The 18044-nt window shown below is 41.3% G+C and overlaps 1 protein-coding gene across 1 annotated transcript; it reads right to left on the reverse strand.

Annotated features, from left to right (window-relative positions):
- Positions 1 to 14240: 14240 nt before the first annotated feature.
- Positions 14241 to 17496, reverse strand: LOC147900205 (pentatricopeptide repeat-containing protein At2g13600-like). Its single transcript, XM_087377482.1, has 2 exons — positions 15949 to 17496; positions 14241 to 15741 (listed from the first exon to the last, which is right to left on the reverse strand). Exons 1-2 carry the CDS (start codon positions 17366 to 17368, stop codon positions 15434 to 15436), a joined length of 1728 nt encoding a protein of 575 aa, XP_087233608.1. The 5' UTR covers positions 17369 to 17496; the 3' UTR covers positions 14241 to 15433.
- Between the last annotated feature and the right edge of the window lie 548 nt (positions 17497 to 18044).

Consider the following 18044-nt stretch of genomic DNA (forward strand, 5'->3'; position numbering starts at 1 on the left):
CAAAATGGCACAAGAGATATGGTCATGTTAATTTCAAGAGCTTGTTAGATCTCAGGAATTAGAATATGGCAATTGGGATTGCAAAGCTACAGTTTCTTGGAAAAGTTTGCAAAGCATGCTTCTTCGGCAAACAAAAGCGAACCAACTTTAGGTGAAGCACCTCTCGAGCATGAGGTATTCTTTATTTGATACATATAGATGTATGGCGTTATGCCCAGACACGCTGTGCCCAGACACGCAGCATCAATGGTTCACTTTACTACTTGACTTTCATCGACGACTATAGCAGATATTGTTGGGTCTACTTTCTAAAAGAGAAATCTAAAGTGTTTTCTAGATTTCAAGAATTCAAAGCCATGGTAGAAAACCAGATAGGCAAAAAGATCAAATTCATGAGATCAGATAGAGTAGGTGAATATATGTCTTCAGCATTCATGAACTTTTGCAGACGTCATGGCATTCAAAAACAATTCACTTGTGCAAATACTCCTTAGTAGAATGCAAGAGCTGAAAGGAAGAATGGTACTTTAGCAGACAGTGCTAGAGCAATGCTTAGTGAGAGAAGCATCTTCCAAATCAGTATTGGGAAGAAGCAATAGCCACAGCAAACTACTTGCTTGATCGGCTTCCTACCGAACTGATACAAGGTATGACACCTTATGAAGTATTCACTAGCACAAGCCACACATTGGGCATCTCTGCATATGCCCACATACATGATGATCATTGCAAAAAATTGGATGTGAAGCCATACAAATGCATCATGGTTGGCTACAATGAATAAAGCAAAGCATACAAGTTGTACGATCCCCATCAACCGCAAGGTCATTATCCCCAGAGATGTAATCTTTGATGAGGAATCAGAATGGAAATCCTCAAACACATAGGACATAGATACACCGATTTCATAGTTATCTACAAAAATGGTTGCTGAAGAAGAGCATGAATTGTCAGCAACACCCCAAGCAGAGCCACAGCAACTCAGACCATCTACTAGGGAAAACAGACCTCCAGCCAGATTGACATATGGTCAGAAAAGCAAAGCAATTCAGGTTGAAACCACCAACTATGCTCTAATGATTACCATCATGGCTACGGAAGAGCCAGTGTACTTCGAAGATGCAGTAGACAAGCCAAAATGGCAAACTGCTATGAATGAAGAAATGGATGCTTTGTATAAGAATAATACTTGGGAATTATGTGACTTTTCACTAGGAAAGAAGGCCGTAGCAATCAAATGGATATACAAAGTGAAGTACAATCTAGATGAAAGTATTCAAAGATACAAAGCCAAACTAGTTGCAAAAGGATTTGCATAGCAATATGGTCAGGATTATGATGAGACTTATGCTCCAGTAGCAAAGATGGATTCCATACGGTTCTTAATATCACTAGCAACACTAAGTAGATGGAATGTGTATCAGCTCGATGTCAAGAATGCATTTCTCAAAAATTACCTAAACAAGGAAGTCTACATGCAACAACTAGCAACTTATGTTGAACCACGAAAGGAGAATAAGGTCTGCCATCTCAAGAAAAGTCTCTACGGCTTAAAGCAAGCACCCAGAAGTTGGTACAATAGAATCGACAAGCATTTTGCTAATCTAGGATACATGAAGTCTAATTCTCTACTACAAAGTTCAAGGGGAAGACATTACTATTTCACTTTTGTATGTAGATGATCTGATTGTGACACGAAGCAAGGATAGCTTCATTAGAAAACTAAAACAAGACTTATCTGCAAAGTTCGACATGAAAGATCTTGGACTTATGCACTATTGTCTTGGTATTGAGTTCTGGAGAGAGATTCAGACAACACCTTCATGAGTCAGCTCAAGTATGCTGATAGTCTCCTGAAGAAGTTTCATATGGCAGATTGCAAGATTGCAGCCACTCCCATGGAACAAAGTTTGAAACTTACAAAAGATTCAAAAAAGCCTACAGCCAATGACAGGTACTATAGGTAGCTCATCGGATCTCTTATATATCTTACTATCACATGGCCAAATATTTGTTATGCAGTAAGTCCACTCGCACAGTTTATGGCAAATCCAAAATAGTCTCATTGGAATGCAACCAAAAGAGTATTGAGATACATCAGAGGTACAAGACAGTTTGGGATAGAATACAGAGGAAGTCATCCACAGTTGCATGGATACTGTGACAGTGACTATGCGGAGATCATGAGACCAGGAAATCCACACAGGGATATGCATTTTTTCTTGGTCAAGGTGCTATATCATGGTTGTCAAACAAACAGCCAACTGTTTCTTTGTCTTTGAGTGAAGCAGAATATAGAGCACTCACTATAGGTGCATCTCACGCTATATGGCTCAGAAGACTATTGTCAGAAACAGATTACTTTGATGAGTCAAAGCCAACAACAATATACTGTGATAATCAGTCAGCTCAAGCATTGGCCAAGAGTCCATTATATCACTCCAGGACAAAGCACATCAATGTCAGAGAGCACTTCATTGGAGAAAGAGTGTTACTTGGTGACATCACACTGCAACATTGTGATAGCAAAGACAATGTTGTAGACATCTTTTCCAAACCACTCAGTAAAGAGCTTTTAGAAACACCAACAAGCTCTTGGTTTGATGTAGAGGAAGGACATTTCCATTAAAGCGGTGTGATGGAATGTAATGTTCATTCCTTCTTCGATTCCCCAAAATTATCATCTTGAGGGAAGGCCTACTTCATGATGTTAATTTTGAGGGAAGGTGATCATGCTCAAGATCATGTGATTATATGTGAATAGCACTAACACTTATAGAGTGCTATAAAGGAAAGGGTTAGATGCACTAACCCTAACCCTAAATGGGTTTGTATATATTCTACATTTTCAACTAAATCTAGTGTGCAGTTAGTCATTTGTGGTGTACTCTCTAGCTGTGTCCTCTCTCCTCATCTCCACTCTTCTCCTCTCCCCTCTTCATATTTTTTCAAGATCTATGTGAAGAAGAGAAAGTTTTCATTATACAAAGAACAAATAGAATATTTGGGTAACATTGTGTCCGAAGGGGGAGTCCGGATAGGACCTAGGAAAAGGAAATCAACTATGAACTAGCCTATTCCTAGAAATGCAAGAGAAATCATGGGATTTTTAGGACTAGCAAGTTTATAGTAAGACTTTGCTAGAATTTCTAGGTGTATGACACATCAATCAAAGAAGGGATCGACTATCTAATATGGACCCCAAATGCCAAGAGATCTTCAAGCATTAAAGGATGCACTCTTGCTCTCAAGTTACCAAAATTTAACCAAGAGTTCTTTGTAACCACCGATTCTAGTGTAGTAGCCATTGGTGGAGTCCTCAGCAAAGGACAAAGTCTTGTGGCCTATGAGTCTAGAAAATTAAAAGAAGGCGATAGGAATTATGCAACCCATGACTTGGAACTGCTAACACTGTTCTGTGCTATTTCGATATATCTTCATGTTGATTGGATATCCCAATATGTGTGTGTGTGTGTGTGTGTGTGTGTGTGTGTGTGTGTGTGTGTGTGTGTATGTGTGTGTGTGTCCTGTTAGAGCCTATTTTTGCTTGCCTTCCCTTCTACTAAAATACATCTCTTCTTACTAACTATCACTCTAACCACTATTACATATTTATGCTCAAGGCTGCCCTCACCTATTTGTGGGGGTTAAAGGTCACTATGCCTTTACCCCGGTTATGTACAATACTCAAACACATATATAAATGAATGAAAAAGAAGATTAGGGTGTTTTGCACCCACCAAAACTTGTGTGGCTCTCTGTCTCTCTCTTTCTCTCTCTCCCTCTTTCGTTCTTGCTTCTGTTGAGAGCACTCTCAACTGGTATTAGAGCCCGAGTGATCTAGCTAAGCGTGCATGAATGCTTGAAGCTCAGCAGCTCTGTGGGAGGAAGGAGAAGCTCTGTGGGAAGCTTTGTGGGTGACTTTACTCGCATCCAAGTGTGTAGAGACCTTGGAGGAACCTTTGGAAAAGTCACTTTGGTTTTGTGAAGTGGTTTTGAGAGCCTGTTAAGTGTTTTTTTTTAAAAAGTCGTTTTTTGAGCTTTTCCTTGTTTAGTTCGATGTTTAGTTCGATGACAGAGACTCCGTATTGACTTGTAGAGGCAACTATTGCTTGCTTTTGGTATCCACTTCACTTCAGGAGCTTGAAAACACCTTCATTCTTGAATCTGGGATTATTTCATTGGATTTTTGACTCACTGTGTCAGTTTTTGTGTTTTTCTGCCCGGGTGTTAGAACTCAAGTTTGGAGCAACCATTTGTAGATCTGTCAGTTCCGGTGGATTTAGGAGGTCCTAAAACTTCTATGTTGCTCATCATTCGCACTCTGGTGGAGTTTACAAATAGCTCTATTTCCAAAAACGTTTTTCAGTCCGTGTGTTGGACCCAGTGATTAAGACCACAGTTTCCAAAACCGTCTGTCCCATTGCGTTCCGGATGCCCAAAAACCCCTACCTATCAATTCTTACACGATTCGGTGGAGGATTTTCAGAGTTATAGATCTCTGTGTATTCGATTTCGTCTCTCTATTATGCATTTTTCATTCTAAGGTTTTGAAACCTTAGATTTATGCCACATGGCAGTGGATAAGTGTTGACTCCCATTTCTCACTCATCGGTTGGGATTTTGGAGTTCCGACAGAAGAGAGATATTTGCATATTTTCTTGCTGAGTCCGATTATGCAATGGCGCCCATGTTTTGAGGCATCTCAGGTTCTATTTTCAGTAGCGGTCATTACCGTGGGACTATGATTTCTTGAGTATACCTTATGCAGATCACTCTGGTTGCAGTTTGAGCAGTGTGCACTCATTCGTGGTGTGCATTGGGTTGCAATGGATGATTTATAGGCCATTTGGATGCATTGCGATCCTTATTGGATGCACTGATAGGCCCAAATTGCCTTGTGGGATGCTATTTTTATGGGCGCTTTGCACATGGATGCTATTTTATGCTGAGGGACAGCTTTGACACATTCCAGGTGATGCACTGATAGTGCTATGCTCTCTTGGATGAGATATTATTAATGCATATGCCAGTGGATGGTGTTTATGCTTGAGTCATTTGGCACTTATTGGCATTTTGGATTGCCATTGCAGTTGGCATTTTCTTTTGGGCCAGATTTGCTCATATGGATGCATAGTATATGCACATGAGTCAGATGCTTTGAGACATGAGTTTTGGTGATATTTCACTCTATTGTGGCATACACATTTGGGTGCACCTGGTATTTGGTGTGATTCTCTCTTGTAGGCACTAGCATTTGAGATTATTGTTCATTTGCATCATGGCATCCTCTTCCATGTCTGAAAAGGAGTTTTTTAGCATTAAAAAGTTTAATGGGACAAACTTTTCTTTGTGGAAAGAACAAATAAGGGATGTGCTTATTCAAAAGAAGGAGATTAAACCCTTGGCAGGGATTGAAGCTAAGCCTGCAAATATGTCTGAGGATGATTGGAATGAGTTGGATGCATTAGCAAAATCTACTATTAGATTTCATCTTGCAGAGTTAGTTTATTTCACAGTAGTAAATGAGTAGACTACGGAAGATTTGTGGAAGAGCTTTAGGCTCATAAGATGAATTTTGATGCGGAGACTAAGGCAATATTTCTCTTATGCTCATTGCCATCCTCATGGGATACCTTCCGTACAGTTGTCAGTAACTCTGCACCTGGTGGAGTACTAAAATTTGGTGATGTTAAGGGTAGCTTGTTGGCTGAGGAGATTAGACAGAAGTCTATGGACGACAACAAGCAAGATGCAGCCTTAAATGTGCAAAGGGGCAGATCACAGTTCAAGGGGAAGTCCCAAGAAAGAGGGAAGTCTCATAGCAAATCTAGGGCACGGAACATTGAGTGTTACCACTATGGCAAGAAGGGCCATATGAAAAAGGATTACTACAAGCTGAAAAGAGAGGTAAAGGATAAGAAAAAGAATGCAAATTGGGGTGCAAATCAAAAGGAAGAGAGTCCAAGGCAGGACAAAGGAAAAGTGAAGATCGAGGAGATCAATGCAATCACACATGATAGTGACAATGACGTTCTCTTCATGTCTAGTTTATCTGCAGATTTGCTTACCACTTCAGATGATGCATATTCCCAGGATTGGATTTTGGATTCTGGTGCTTCATTCCATGTTACTCCCCATAGGGAATGGTTCTCCACTTATGACAATGGAAAGACATGTTGTGTGCATCTTGGAAATGACTATGCATGTGACATAGTGGGAGTAGGTGACATAAAGTTTTCTTTTGCAAATGGGTCTGCATTTATTTTGAAAGATGTGAGACATGTGCCTAAGTTGACCAAGAGTCTTATTTCAGTGGGTCAGCTAGATGATGCTGGTTTTCACACCACTTTTGGCTTTCAGAGTTGGAAAATTCAGAAGGGCTCTATGCTTTTGGCCAAGGGTGCCAAGTGTGGGACTTTGTATCCCTTACATGTATCAGGGGTATTTGATCATGTTGTTGCAATAACCGAGCAGCCAAGCACTTCTTTGTGACATTGCAGGTTGGGGCACATGAGCCAGAATGGAATGAAACTCTTATGCCATTTGGGTTATGTACCGCATTTGAGTTTCTCTGATTTTGAATTTTGTAAGCACTGTCTCTATGGGAAGCAGACTAAATCAGCCCATAAAAGAAGGGGAAAGAAAGAGTTTGAAAAGCTTGATTTGGTGCATTTAGATGTATGTGGTCCCATGCCTACACGGTCATTAGGCGGGGCTGAATACTATGTGACATTCATTAATGATGCAACTAGGAAAGTGTGGGCTTATGCTATAGCTCAGAAGAGTGATGTGTTCCAGGTATTTCAGAAATGGCTGGCCTTGGTTGAGAATCAGTCAGGTAGAACGCTTAAATGCCTACAGACTGACAATGGTGGAGAGTATCTCTCTCATGACTTTCAGCATTTCTATGATACACGTGGGATTAAGAGGGAGCTCACATCCCCTCGTACTCCAGAGCAAAATCCAGTTGCAAAAAAGATGAACCGTACCATTCAAGAAAGGTTGCAATGCAAGTCTTTCTGGTCGTTTTTGGGCTGAGGCAATGAAGACTACAGTGCATGTGATCAGTGCATGTGATCAATAGATCACCTAGTAAGAGTTTGGATGGTGGTATTCCTGAAGAGGCATGGAGTGGCAAGAAGCCCTGTTACTCTCATTTGCGTATATTTGGGTGTGAGGCATATGCACATATGCCAAAAGAGCTTCGAAAGAAGCTAGATCCTAAGTCTAGGAAATGCATCTTTTTGGGTTATGGTGAAAGTGGAGAGATGGGCTATTGTCTCTGGGATCTAGAAGCAAAGAAGATCATACGTAGCCATGATGTAGTCTTCAATGAAAAGAAGATGCATAAGGCACCCATGAGGGATGTGGAAATGAGGAGAATCACTTTCCAAGATGTGAATCCACCTGCATATGTTGATAGACAGCAAGCTGTCCATGCACCAAATGTGCAAGAAATGGTACCACCAAGTACTCCCACAGGTAGATGATGGATCATCTATTGGTGAAAATGATGAGCCAAATGTGGCTGATATGCAGGTGGGACAGCAAGCTGAAATGCCCTTGAGAAGATCATCTAGAGTGTCTAGACCGCCTAATAGGTTTTTTCTAGGGGTAGACTATGTGAGGACAAGCGCATAGAGCTTATCAAAGGCAATGAGTACTCCATTGCCTCCATATGTGAAACTGAGTCATACAGATAGTCCTAAATCAGATGAGGAGAGGGCCATGATGGCCAAGGTTCCTTATGCATCAGTGGTTGGGAGTCTTATGTATGCTATGATAGCTACTAGACCAGACATTGCATTTGTAGTGGGAGTTGTTAGCTGGTATATGGCTAATCCAGGAAAGAGGCATTGGGAGGCAGTTAAGTGCATCATGAGGTACATGAAGGGTACCAAGGAGATGTGCATATGCTTTGGTAGAGGAGACATGCATGTACTTGGGTACACAGATTCAGACTATGCAGGGCATGTGGATAGTAGGAGATTCACTTCTGGATGTGTTCACCTTTGCAGGTGGTGCAGTGTCATGGATGTCTCGCGCACAGAAGTGCATTGCTTTGTCTACTACAGAGGCTAAGTATGTTGCAGCCATAGAGGGTTGCAAGGAGGCTATATGGCTTGAACGGCTAGTGGGAGATTTTGGGATTCATACAGATGTACCGACATTGCATAGTGATTCCATGAGTGCTATTCAGCTAGCACGGAATCCGGTCTTTCATGCAAAGACCAAACACATTAAGTTCAGGTACCATTTCATCAGGGAGGTACTTGAGGACAAGCACATAGAGCTTGTCAAGGTTCATACAGATGATAACCCTGCAGATATGCTGACGAAGAGCAGTTTGAGTATTGTCATGTATTGATGGGCATTGGATAGTATGCTCATTGGTTGTTCTCCCTTAAAGGCACATTGTCCTTTAAGTGGGAGGTTGTGGGGGTTAAAGGTCACTGTGCCTTTACCCCGGTTATGTACAATACTCAAACACATATATAAATGAATGAAAAAGAAGATTAGGGTGTTCTGCACCCACCAAAACTTGTGTGGCTCTCTGTCTCTCCCTTTCTCTCTCTCCCTCTTCCGTTCTTGCTTCCGTTGAGAGCACTCTCACTATTTTGTATCTTACTATCACATTGTTTTTGCTCCACACTATTGATCCCATAATAGTATTTATCATTTCCTACAACATGTTTCCATGCTACTCATGTCTTACATCGATAACTATGAGATAATGGAGGCATGGTGTAGTACTTCTTTTTCTCAAGCTCCAACAATCTATGTTTTCTCAATTATCGAGGTTATTAGTATACCATCAAGTAGCACATGATATTGCACTTTGGAAGGATTATAATAAAATATTATCAAGGTCTCCATCAATGGCAGGATCTTCCATAATTTTTTTGAGTTGCTCAATTGTCACTTCACTATTTCACAACATCCAGAGCAATCTTAATCTTAGTTGTCATTTAAGAAGCTACCGCCGCTATTCATCTTGGTGTTTCCATCTCTGGCCGTTGTCTTTGTTCAGAAGGAAGATTTATGTCTAGGTCCTGCTTCCCATCACTCAACAGTTTGTGCTAAATGGCAATTATTTCCAAGTTGGAAAGTACCACACGAGATACTCATGTTGAAAGGCTGTTTCATGACAAGACATTGTTATTTCTTTCTAAGAACGAGCTCATTTGACATTTATTCGATTGGTTTCAGGCGTTGTGAAGATTTTAGGATTGTCAGACAGTTTTTCCATAGGCCCTCGCTATGAGGGTTGAGGCCTCCATTTTTTATTGGTTGGAGCTTGATATCCACCATCGAGAATAGTTGTAGTACTTACCATTCAAGGGAGCAGCTGTTTGTTCTTCATGGCTAGTTACTAGGAGTTTTCTATAGCATAGCTTGTAGAAGACAAAGACTCCATTTGATCATTGCTTTCTAAGGCAAGTAGCACGATGAATAATTTCTGGAGATGTTCTAGTGGATTTGAGCTGTCTCTTTTTTGTTGCTCATCCATTTGATATATTTTCTTCCTCTTTTCTTTTTTGTTTTGGGCAAGTAGGGACTACGTTGTCTTCTATCATAGAATCCATTGGAATTGTTGAAGATTACCCTTTATCTGCCACTATCAATGGAATCGGCACTATCAATTATTGTCTTTATAGCTTTCAATAATGATTACTCCCAACCTACATTCAAATTTCAATGCCAATCAAAATGCATCAACACCTCCTCAAGCACACTTTATTAGGTGCATCATCTACATGATCATTGTAGTCCTAGGACTCATTAACAAATATGTAAGATAGCATGTGCAATCATCAAAAAGGGGTTCACTTGTGAATATTTAGAAAATCTTTAACCTATTAACCACGAACACCCAAAAAAAAAAAGAGGACACGTGGCAGCTTGGAGGAGAAGAGCCTGCCATGTGTCACAAAGAAGGAGCTCTTGGATGGAGGCTGTTCTCCTTTCGTAATGAAAGAAGAAATGGGACTAGCCAAGAACAAGGTGATGAGTTTACGCCTTCAACTCAAAACCCAACACACATGGATTATAATCCAAGTGCAAGAGGAAGAGAGGAGACTCATGTTGATAAGCTGATTTCCCAGCTTAGAAATATGATTGAGCAGTCCATTATGACAAGATTAGGGACTAAGAGGACTTTAAACTTTGGGGATGAAGAGTTGAGTACCCCTTCTAAGAGGTCCAAATTCCAACCATGAGAGAGAATTGAGTCCCCAAATATGATGGGGCAAAGGAGGCTAACAAAATCCTCAATTGGATTCGCCATTTTGAGCTATGCTTTGCCCATCAAGACAAGACTGAGCAAGAGAAACTTGGTCTTGCCACATTGCATCTATTGAAGGATGCTCTAATGTGGTGGTCTTTGTCACAAATAGGAAAAGAGCCTATCCATGAATGGGCTAAGTTCATGGAGCAACTAAAAGCCACTTTCATGCCACCGAGGCATGAAGAGAACCTAACCTTTCATTGGGAGAGGTTTAGGTAGTTCAATAATGGGAGTAATGTAGATTTTACAACCAAATTTTGGAAACTCTCTCTAGAGTTACCTGAAAAGAGAGAGGAAGATAGGAGAAAGAAGTATTTAGCAGCCTTAAGCCCAAAAGTAAGGTACGAGGTTGAAATGTTTAACCCAACCACACTTAAGGACCTCACTAAGCTGGCTGAAATAACCGAGAGGAAATTGAATCCTCATAAACCCTTCAATAAGGAGGGTGGGTCATCATCTAAGACCAACAATATACCCACTTTTAGGAAATCAAACCAGTTTAAGAATAATAAAGGGAAGGGTAAAGCTCTTCTAAGGAATGTGAACAGCTAATCACGTCCTGGATGGGACGAAGAGAAGAAGAAGTTGATTAAGGAAGGAAAATGTTTCAGGTGTAAGAAACATAAGCCAGGGCATGTATGGCATAAGTGTCCTATTCTCTTGGCTAAAATTACCAAGATGAATTCGGTAAAAGGGAAAGCAACAGGAGGGTGAGGCTTCTACCTTGTCACCCTCGAAATCTACCGTGACTATTGAGCCAATAGTGAATGCTGTCCATTCAGCCAATACCTTTGGGCCTCATGATATTTTTAAGGTGTATGGATTCATGAATGGATAGAGAATAGTGGTTCTCCTAGACGATGGATGTAAAAATGACTTAGTGAGTGATAGATTGGTAGAATTACTCCATCTTAAACTAGAACCTATAAAAAACATGTCACTCTCAGGAGCTTTTAGGGGACACAATGAAGAAGACAAATCCATAGTACGGAATATTCCTTTTCGTATACAAAAATATAGAGATCGAAGGGATTTTCTAGTAGCTCCTTTACAAGACGTTGACATGATTCTAGGTAAACCATGGCGGTATGATTTTAACCGTGCTATTCATCCTCATACTCATCATTGTTGCTTTGTACATAAGGATGAAAACAAAAGGATCGTAGGGGATCGAGACGTGTATACAATTCCATTAATTATTCCTACCCCAAGGGAAAAGATTGGTAAAAAGAGGGGTAGATTATAATCTTGTGTATATACAGGATTCACGAGATCTTCATATCTCAAAAGAAGATCGGGAGAGAAATGAGTTCCTTAGAGCTTATGAGGATCGATTTTCAAGAGATGACTCATTCGAATTATCTATGGAGAGAGAAGATGATCATGCCATAGACTTAGAGCCAGGAGCTTCTCCTCCATGTAGAGCCCCATACAGGATGAACAGGATAGAAATAGAGGAGGTAGAATTGGAGATCTATTGCAAAAAGGCTTGATTTGACCAAGCAGTTCTCCATTTGGAGCACCTGTATTATTGGTCAAGAAGAAGGGTGGATCATATAGTATGTGTATAGATTACCGTGCTTTGAATAAACTTATGATTAAGAAGCGGTATCCGATTCCAAAAGTGGATGATTTATTGGATATGCTTAAAGGTGCTAAAGTTTTTAGCAAATTGGATTTGAAATCTAGTTATCATCAACTTCGGATGGCCCCAAGTTAATCACATTTCTGTGATTAAGGAGAAATCATTAGGAGCAATGGTTGAATTTTATCCTTTAGATGAGGACTTCGCTGACATTTATGGAAAGACTCAACATAACGAGGTCGGGGGTTTAGAGGCTTATTCCATCATGGATGGATACTTATTGTTGGGACATGCCATATGTGTACCCAAAACATTTCGTATCTAGTCATGAGTGAGTTACATGCGAGTCCATATTCTGGACATAGAGACATTAGATGAGCAATGGTTGAAGCTTATCCTTTAAATGAGGATTTCACTGACATTTATGGGAAGATCCAGCGTAACGAGATCAGGGGTTTAGAGGCTTATTCCATCGTGGATGGATACTTATTGTTGGGACGTGCCATATGTGTACCCAAAACATTTCGGTATCTAGTCATGAGTGAGTTACATGCAGAGATGTTTTTATCAAACCTATGCTTATATATTAATATAAACTCTTGGCAAAAGTTTTAAAGCTCGTTTTTTTAGTTTCATAATATTAGTAGATTGTAGTACTTTTAATATGTTTTCTTTTGAATTTTGAAGGAAAAATGTAAATCCTTGCGAAACTTTAAATTATTCTAGCATAAAAGTTTCAAATCCTAGCGAATGTTTTAAACATTTATTTTTATTAGGGTATACAAACTTTCAATGCCAATATAAATGTTTAGCTTCTTAACGAAACTAATGTGAAAAAATCATCCATGGTTACATGCGAGTCCATATTCTAGACATAGAGGCATTACAGGGACCATTGACAATATTGAGAGGTACTTCCATTGGCCTAAACTTCGCAAAGAAGTTTCAACCTTTGTTCAACAATGTGACGTATGTCAACGCATTAAATCTGACACATGTAAGGCTACTGGTCTTTTGCAGCCTTTGCCTATTCCCTCTGAAAGGTGGGAACACATTACAATGGATTTTGTGTCAAGTTTTCCCAAGGTTGGTCAGTTTGAGCAGATTTTCACTGTTATAGATAGACTGAGTAAACAAGCTCATTTTCTTTCTTGTAAAAAAAGGTTGTCTGCTCCTAAAACAGCAAGGTTATTCATTAGGGAAATCTTTAGGTTACATGGGTTACCAAAATCTATTGTATCCAATAATGATGGTCATTTCATTAGCAACTTTTGGACATCTCTATTAGAGAATCTCAAAACCAAACTAAAATTTACTGCAACCTTCCATCCTCAAGGACATGGACAAAGTGAGAATACCAATCAAACCATAATTACTTTACTTCGAGCTCATGTCCATGACCAACCTATAAGGTGGCCAAAGTTCTTACCCATGTTAGAGTTTGCTTATAATAACACTGTACTTACTTCTACCACGAAAGCCCCATTTGAAACATCTATGGGCAAAATTTATCCACTCCAATAACACACTTGGGGGAGCGAATTTTTGCTGCTAACCAGTTTGTCGAGGATATGTCACAAGTTATTAAGCAGGTAAAATAACATATTAAAAAGACCCAAGTTCAACAATCCAAGGCAACCAATAAAAAAAGAAAATAAGTTTATTACAAGGAGGATGATTGGGTTTTATTGAAGATTGATAAAAGAAGAATCAAGTCAGTGAGAGAAACTATAGAACATGATTAGCACCAAAGTTTCATGGTCCATTTTAGATTCCAATAGCTTTATATCCAAAAGAAGGATCCAGAGTGTATGAGCTAAAGTTACTAGCCAACTGGCATATGAAGAATATCTTTCATGTGAGCAATTTGAAGAGATACCATGGTGATACTTCTACATTTTTAGATACTCAACATTAAGAAGAACCTGAACTTGAAGATGGGACTGAAGTTTACTTCGGAACAAATCGTGTACCATAAAGAGAAGAGTACTCGTGGAAAGAAGACATATATGTATTTACTGAAGTTTAAAAACCAACCAACTAGTGATGCACAATAAATGGAAGAAGAGTTCTTTATAGATTTTCCACAAATACTTGGAAGATATACGGAGGCTATGCAATCACAAAAGTAACAAGAGAAAGTGCGCGTAAGAGGAAGAGACAAGCAATAATCCAAAAGAGGACTTCTGCTCATTCAAGCAGGAGGGAGTGTCATGACAAGAGAAATGATTTTTTAGTTAATTAATAGTCATTAGAACCTTATTATTGTTAAGTGTCAATTTGATGGTGCGGTTATATGTTTGTATATATGATCGATCAAGCAATGTAAATAGTACCGCCAAACTATGTAACATTGGCCAATGATTAGTAATAAAGAAGTGCACACACGTGTCTAGGTCCTAGGGACAATAGGAAAGGGAAGGGTGCATTAGAGTGCATTGAATGGTAGGTGAACGGGTCATAGGATAAGAGTAGATGTAAATGGGAAGATGGAACTTGGAGTTTCAACACAACAAGCCCTGAGGTAAGTCACCAATACCAGGCTCTGTTTGCTGATCCTTCTGTTATAGACCCCTCCTAGATCATGGCTTGTCCCTGATGGACTTCGTAGCTGCTCTAGGTTGAGCACTCCTGTGAAATTCTGCTCCTCAGTTCACTGCTGACAGAGCTCCCTCCTGTGCACCTTATATTACTCTCCTACTACCCGCAAGTATGCAGCTAGATGTGCTCTGGACTTCTGGGACTCTACTATGTAAGAACTCCTTCAGTATAGGTAGAACTGCACCCCACAATGGGATGTTTATAGGTGAGAGTCATTGGGTCAGCAGGCTCCAGACCCAGATTTGTCCCAACTGGGTCTGTCAGCAATCTGCCAACTACTTGTGGTTATTTCTCTCTTGCAGCCTTTTTCTTGCCGCTGCTGCTGCTGCACACTATTGCAGATGTTGTGCCCTCCATTTGGCTCATAGCTGGGCTCTTTCCAGCTACAGTCAGCCCATGAAGGCAGTCTTTGGGCTGCCCCAAATAAACCCTAAACAGGATCTCTGTCTGCAGTCCATGTGGCAGCCATCTTGCTGCCCACATGGCAGGCTCAGCCCCTCCCCCTACAGGTTCTTCTACCCATATGCATGTGAGGTGTCAATCCCCTGAGTTCTCCTGGTGGGGCATTGACCCAATTTCCCCAATATCTTAGACTCTAGAGAAATGTCCAACGCAAAGGAGCTGGCATTTGCTTGCGATGTCATTGCCACCAACTATCAGGACACTCCTGAACCTCCCAAACAAAAGCCTCACATGTTCCAGCTATTTATAGCCAGATAGCTCAATCTTTGTGAGGTTGACAACTTTGTTTCAACATAGCCGTGCAATTTACAAAACCACCATGGACAGGGGAATACTAAGAGCTTCATAACGATGGGTAGCTCTACATTAGCGTGATTGCGTGGAATGACTATGATGGCGATTGTCACTGGTGGCAAATAAACAGTTCTTCCGATCACCCTCAGCACAAAACCATCAGCATAGTCCTGTGTACACTGTCCTGACAACTTGACAGTTCAGTAACACCATTGAGGCATCCAATTTGGCTCAAAAAGGTGCACACAGGCTGCTTCTTCACACAAAAGTTCTTCCAAGTACCTCATACTTGCCACATCATCTGACTTGACAGCTGCAGCATATATGTTTGACAGCATAACATAAGGTGAAGCATTTCCTGGTTCCAACAGAAAACAATGACTAGCAGCACGTATTCCACGTTCCAAATCACCATGGATTTTGCAAGCACCAAGCAAACATCGCCATGCAACAGGAACTTCTTCAGATGGTATGCTGTAGATCAAGCCTTCTGCCTCATCTAAGTGCCCTGCGCGACCAAGCAGATCAATCATGGACAAGTAATGGTCTAGTGTGTATGCTAAACCATATTCTAAACTCACGGATACAAAGAAATAACTCCCTTCCTCAACTAATCCTGTGTGACTGCATGCACTAAGTATCGAGATGAAGGCAATAGTGTCTGGTCTAACACCTTCAAGCTGCATCTGATTGAAAAAATCCAAGGCATCCTTACCGTTGCCATTCAGGGCAAACCCTGCAATTATGGCAGTCCAAGAGACTACATTCCGATGAAGCATGCTTCGAAACACAATCGCCGCATCAAGCACACTTCCACACTTTCCATACATATCAACAAGGGCAGTCTTGACAACATCATCTTGGCCATATTTGCTATCAATAATGGCAGCATGGATCTTGCGCCCCTCGTCTATGGCTGACAAACTAGTACAAGCATCAAGAGCACTAAAAAATGTAATCTTGTCCGCCTTTAAACCTTCACGCTGGATCTGGTGAAAGAGGTGCAAAGCCTCCTTGCCACGCTCATGCTGGGTGAAAGCTGCAATCAGAGCATTCCAGGAGACAATGTCCCGCTGAGGCATTCTGTCAAAGACATTCCATGCTTCATACACATTTCCACACTTGCCATACATAGTGATGAGAGCATTCCCAACAACCAAGCGTTGCTCACTCCCAATCACAACAATGGCACCATGGAGCTGTTTGCCCTTCTCAAGAATTGCCAAGCTGGCACATGCATCAAGAGCACAGACAAAACTGATGCTGTCTGGCTTTAAGCCTTCAAGCTGCATTTGATGGAAGAGATCCAAAGCCCCTATGCCATGGTCATTCTGGGAAAACGCTGCAATCATGGCATTCCAAGAAATAACATCCCGATGGTGCATTCTGCTAAACACACTTTCCGCATTGCATACACTCCTGCACTTGCCATACATATTGATTAGGGCATTCCCTACAAGAATATCTTGCTTGTATCCACTCTTGACAAGGATATTATGGATCTCCTTCCCCTCTATAAGAGCTCCAAGGCTAGCACATGCATCAAGAGCACACACATAAGTTATGTTGTTTGGCTCAACCCCTTCAAGCTGCATCTGCCAGAAGAAGTCCAAAGCCTTCTCACCATTACCATTCTGAGAAAATGCTGCTATCATGGCAGTCCAAGAGATTATGTTAGGGTGAGAAAATCCGCTAAAAACATTTCTTGCATCCTTCACGCTCCTACACTTGCCATACAAATTGATGACGGCATTCCCTACTACCACATCGTCTTCATACCCCATGCCAACAATAGCAGCATGAATCTGAAGCCCTACCTCAACCACTGCCAGGGTGGCACATGCGTTAAGAGCACATACGAAGGTAACGTTGTCAGGCTTAGCGCCTTCAACTTGCATCCAATGCAAAAAATCAAGAGCGTCCTTGGCACAATCATTCTGGGTGAAAGCTGTAATCATGGCATTCCATGATGCAACATCCCGATAAGGCATTTTATAAAATACGCTCCTCGCATCCTCTACGTGCCCATTCTGACCATATGCATGTATCAAGATGTTCCACGAATACAAATTTGGAGAGGAAATTTTGTCGAACACGGCCTGTGCTTCCAGCACGCTGCCGCAGTTTCCATACATCTGGACGAGACAATTTCCCAAGAACGTATGGCTATCATAGCCGTACTTGCTAAGGTGGCCATGAACTCGTCTGCCATCAGACAAGGCCTTGTCTTTACCATAACCCCTCAAAAGAGAGGCCAAGTAAGTAAAACCTGCTGGTTCACTATTTCGGCTTACAAGCGTCGATGGGGGGAACTTTACTACATTCTTGATCCGGACGGCCGCTTTCCAAAACTTGTGCGGCTTTACTGGTTCCAGGGCTTCAGCACTCCATATGCAAGGAAAGCAAATGCTCTCTCTCTCTCTCTCTCTCACTCTCTCTCTCTCTCCCCCCCAGCACTACTACCCTGGCATTTACGCTTCCCTATGTCTTCATACCGCCAGGCGTTACACCGCTAGCTAAACTCCACGGATTTCCCCCAGCATTCCAGTGCTGGACTGGGATGTGGGCATGTCCAGATATCATTTGTTGCTTCCTCTGCATTTTCTGCAGCCGCCTCCTTTGCCAGTCTCTCCTTCTGCGTCCTTGCATAGCGCTGCCCTGTCTCTGGTGGAGACCTGCAAGCACCTTCCACCCACCTAAAGGTTTCATCATCGGCATCCCACAGCCAAACCTTCCCACTCGAGAACTCTTCCCCCCCGGGTTATGTGTTCAGCGCCACCTCAAGTGTCGACTCCCTCCTCCGTAACTAAC

Source organism: Dipteris shenzhenensis, chromosome 7, assembly GCF_047967505.1.
Source record: "Dipteris shenzhenensis isolate YYH24624 ecotype China chromosome 7, Dip_SZ_1.0, whole genome shotgun sequence".
NCBI classification, from domain to species: domain Eukaryota; kingdom Viridiplantae; phylum Streptophyta; class Polypodiopsida; order Gleicheniales; family Dipteridaceae; genus Dipteris; species Dipteris shenzhenensis.

What these genes read in the sequence shown, in the direction of transcription:
- LOC147900205 (XM_087377482.1), bottom strand. Translation starts at nt 17,368, where the DNA reads ATGTATGGAAACTGCGGCAGCGTGCTGGAAGCACAGGCCGTGTTCGAC. An exon ending in GTTTGCCCTGAATGGCAACG is followed by an intron (nt 15,742 to 15,948) that starts GTAAGGATGCCT and finishes TTGGTCGCGCAG; the next exon opens with GGCACTTAGATGAGGCAGAA.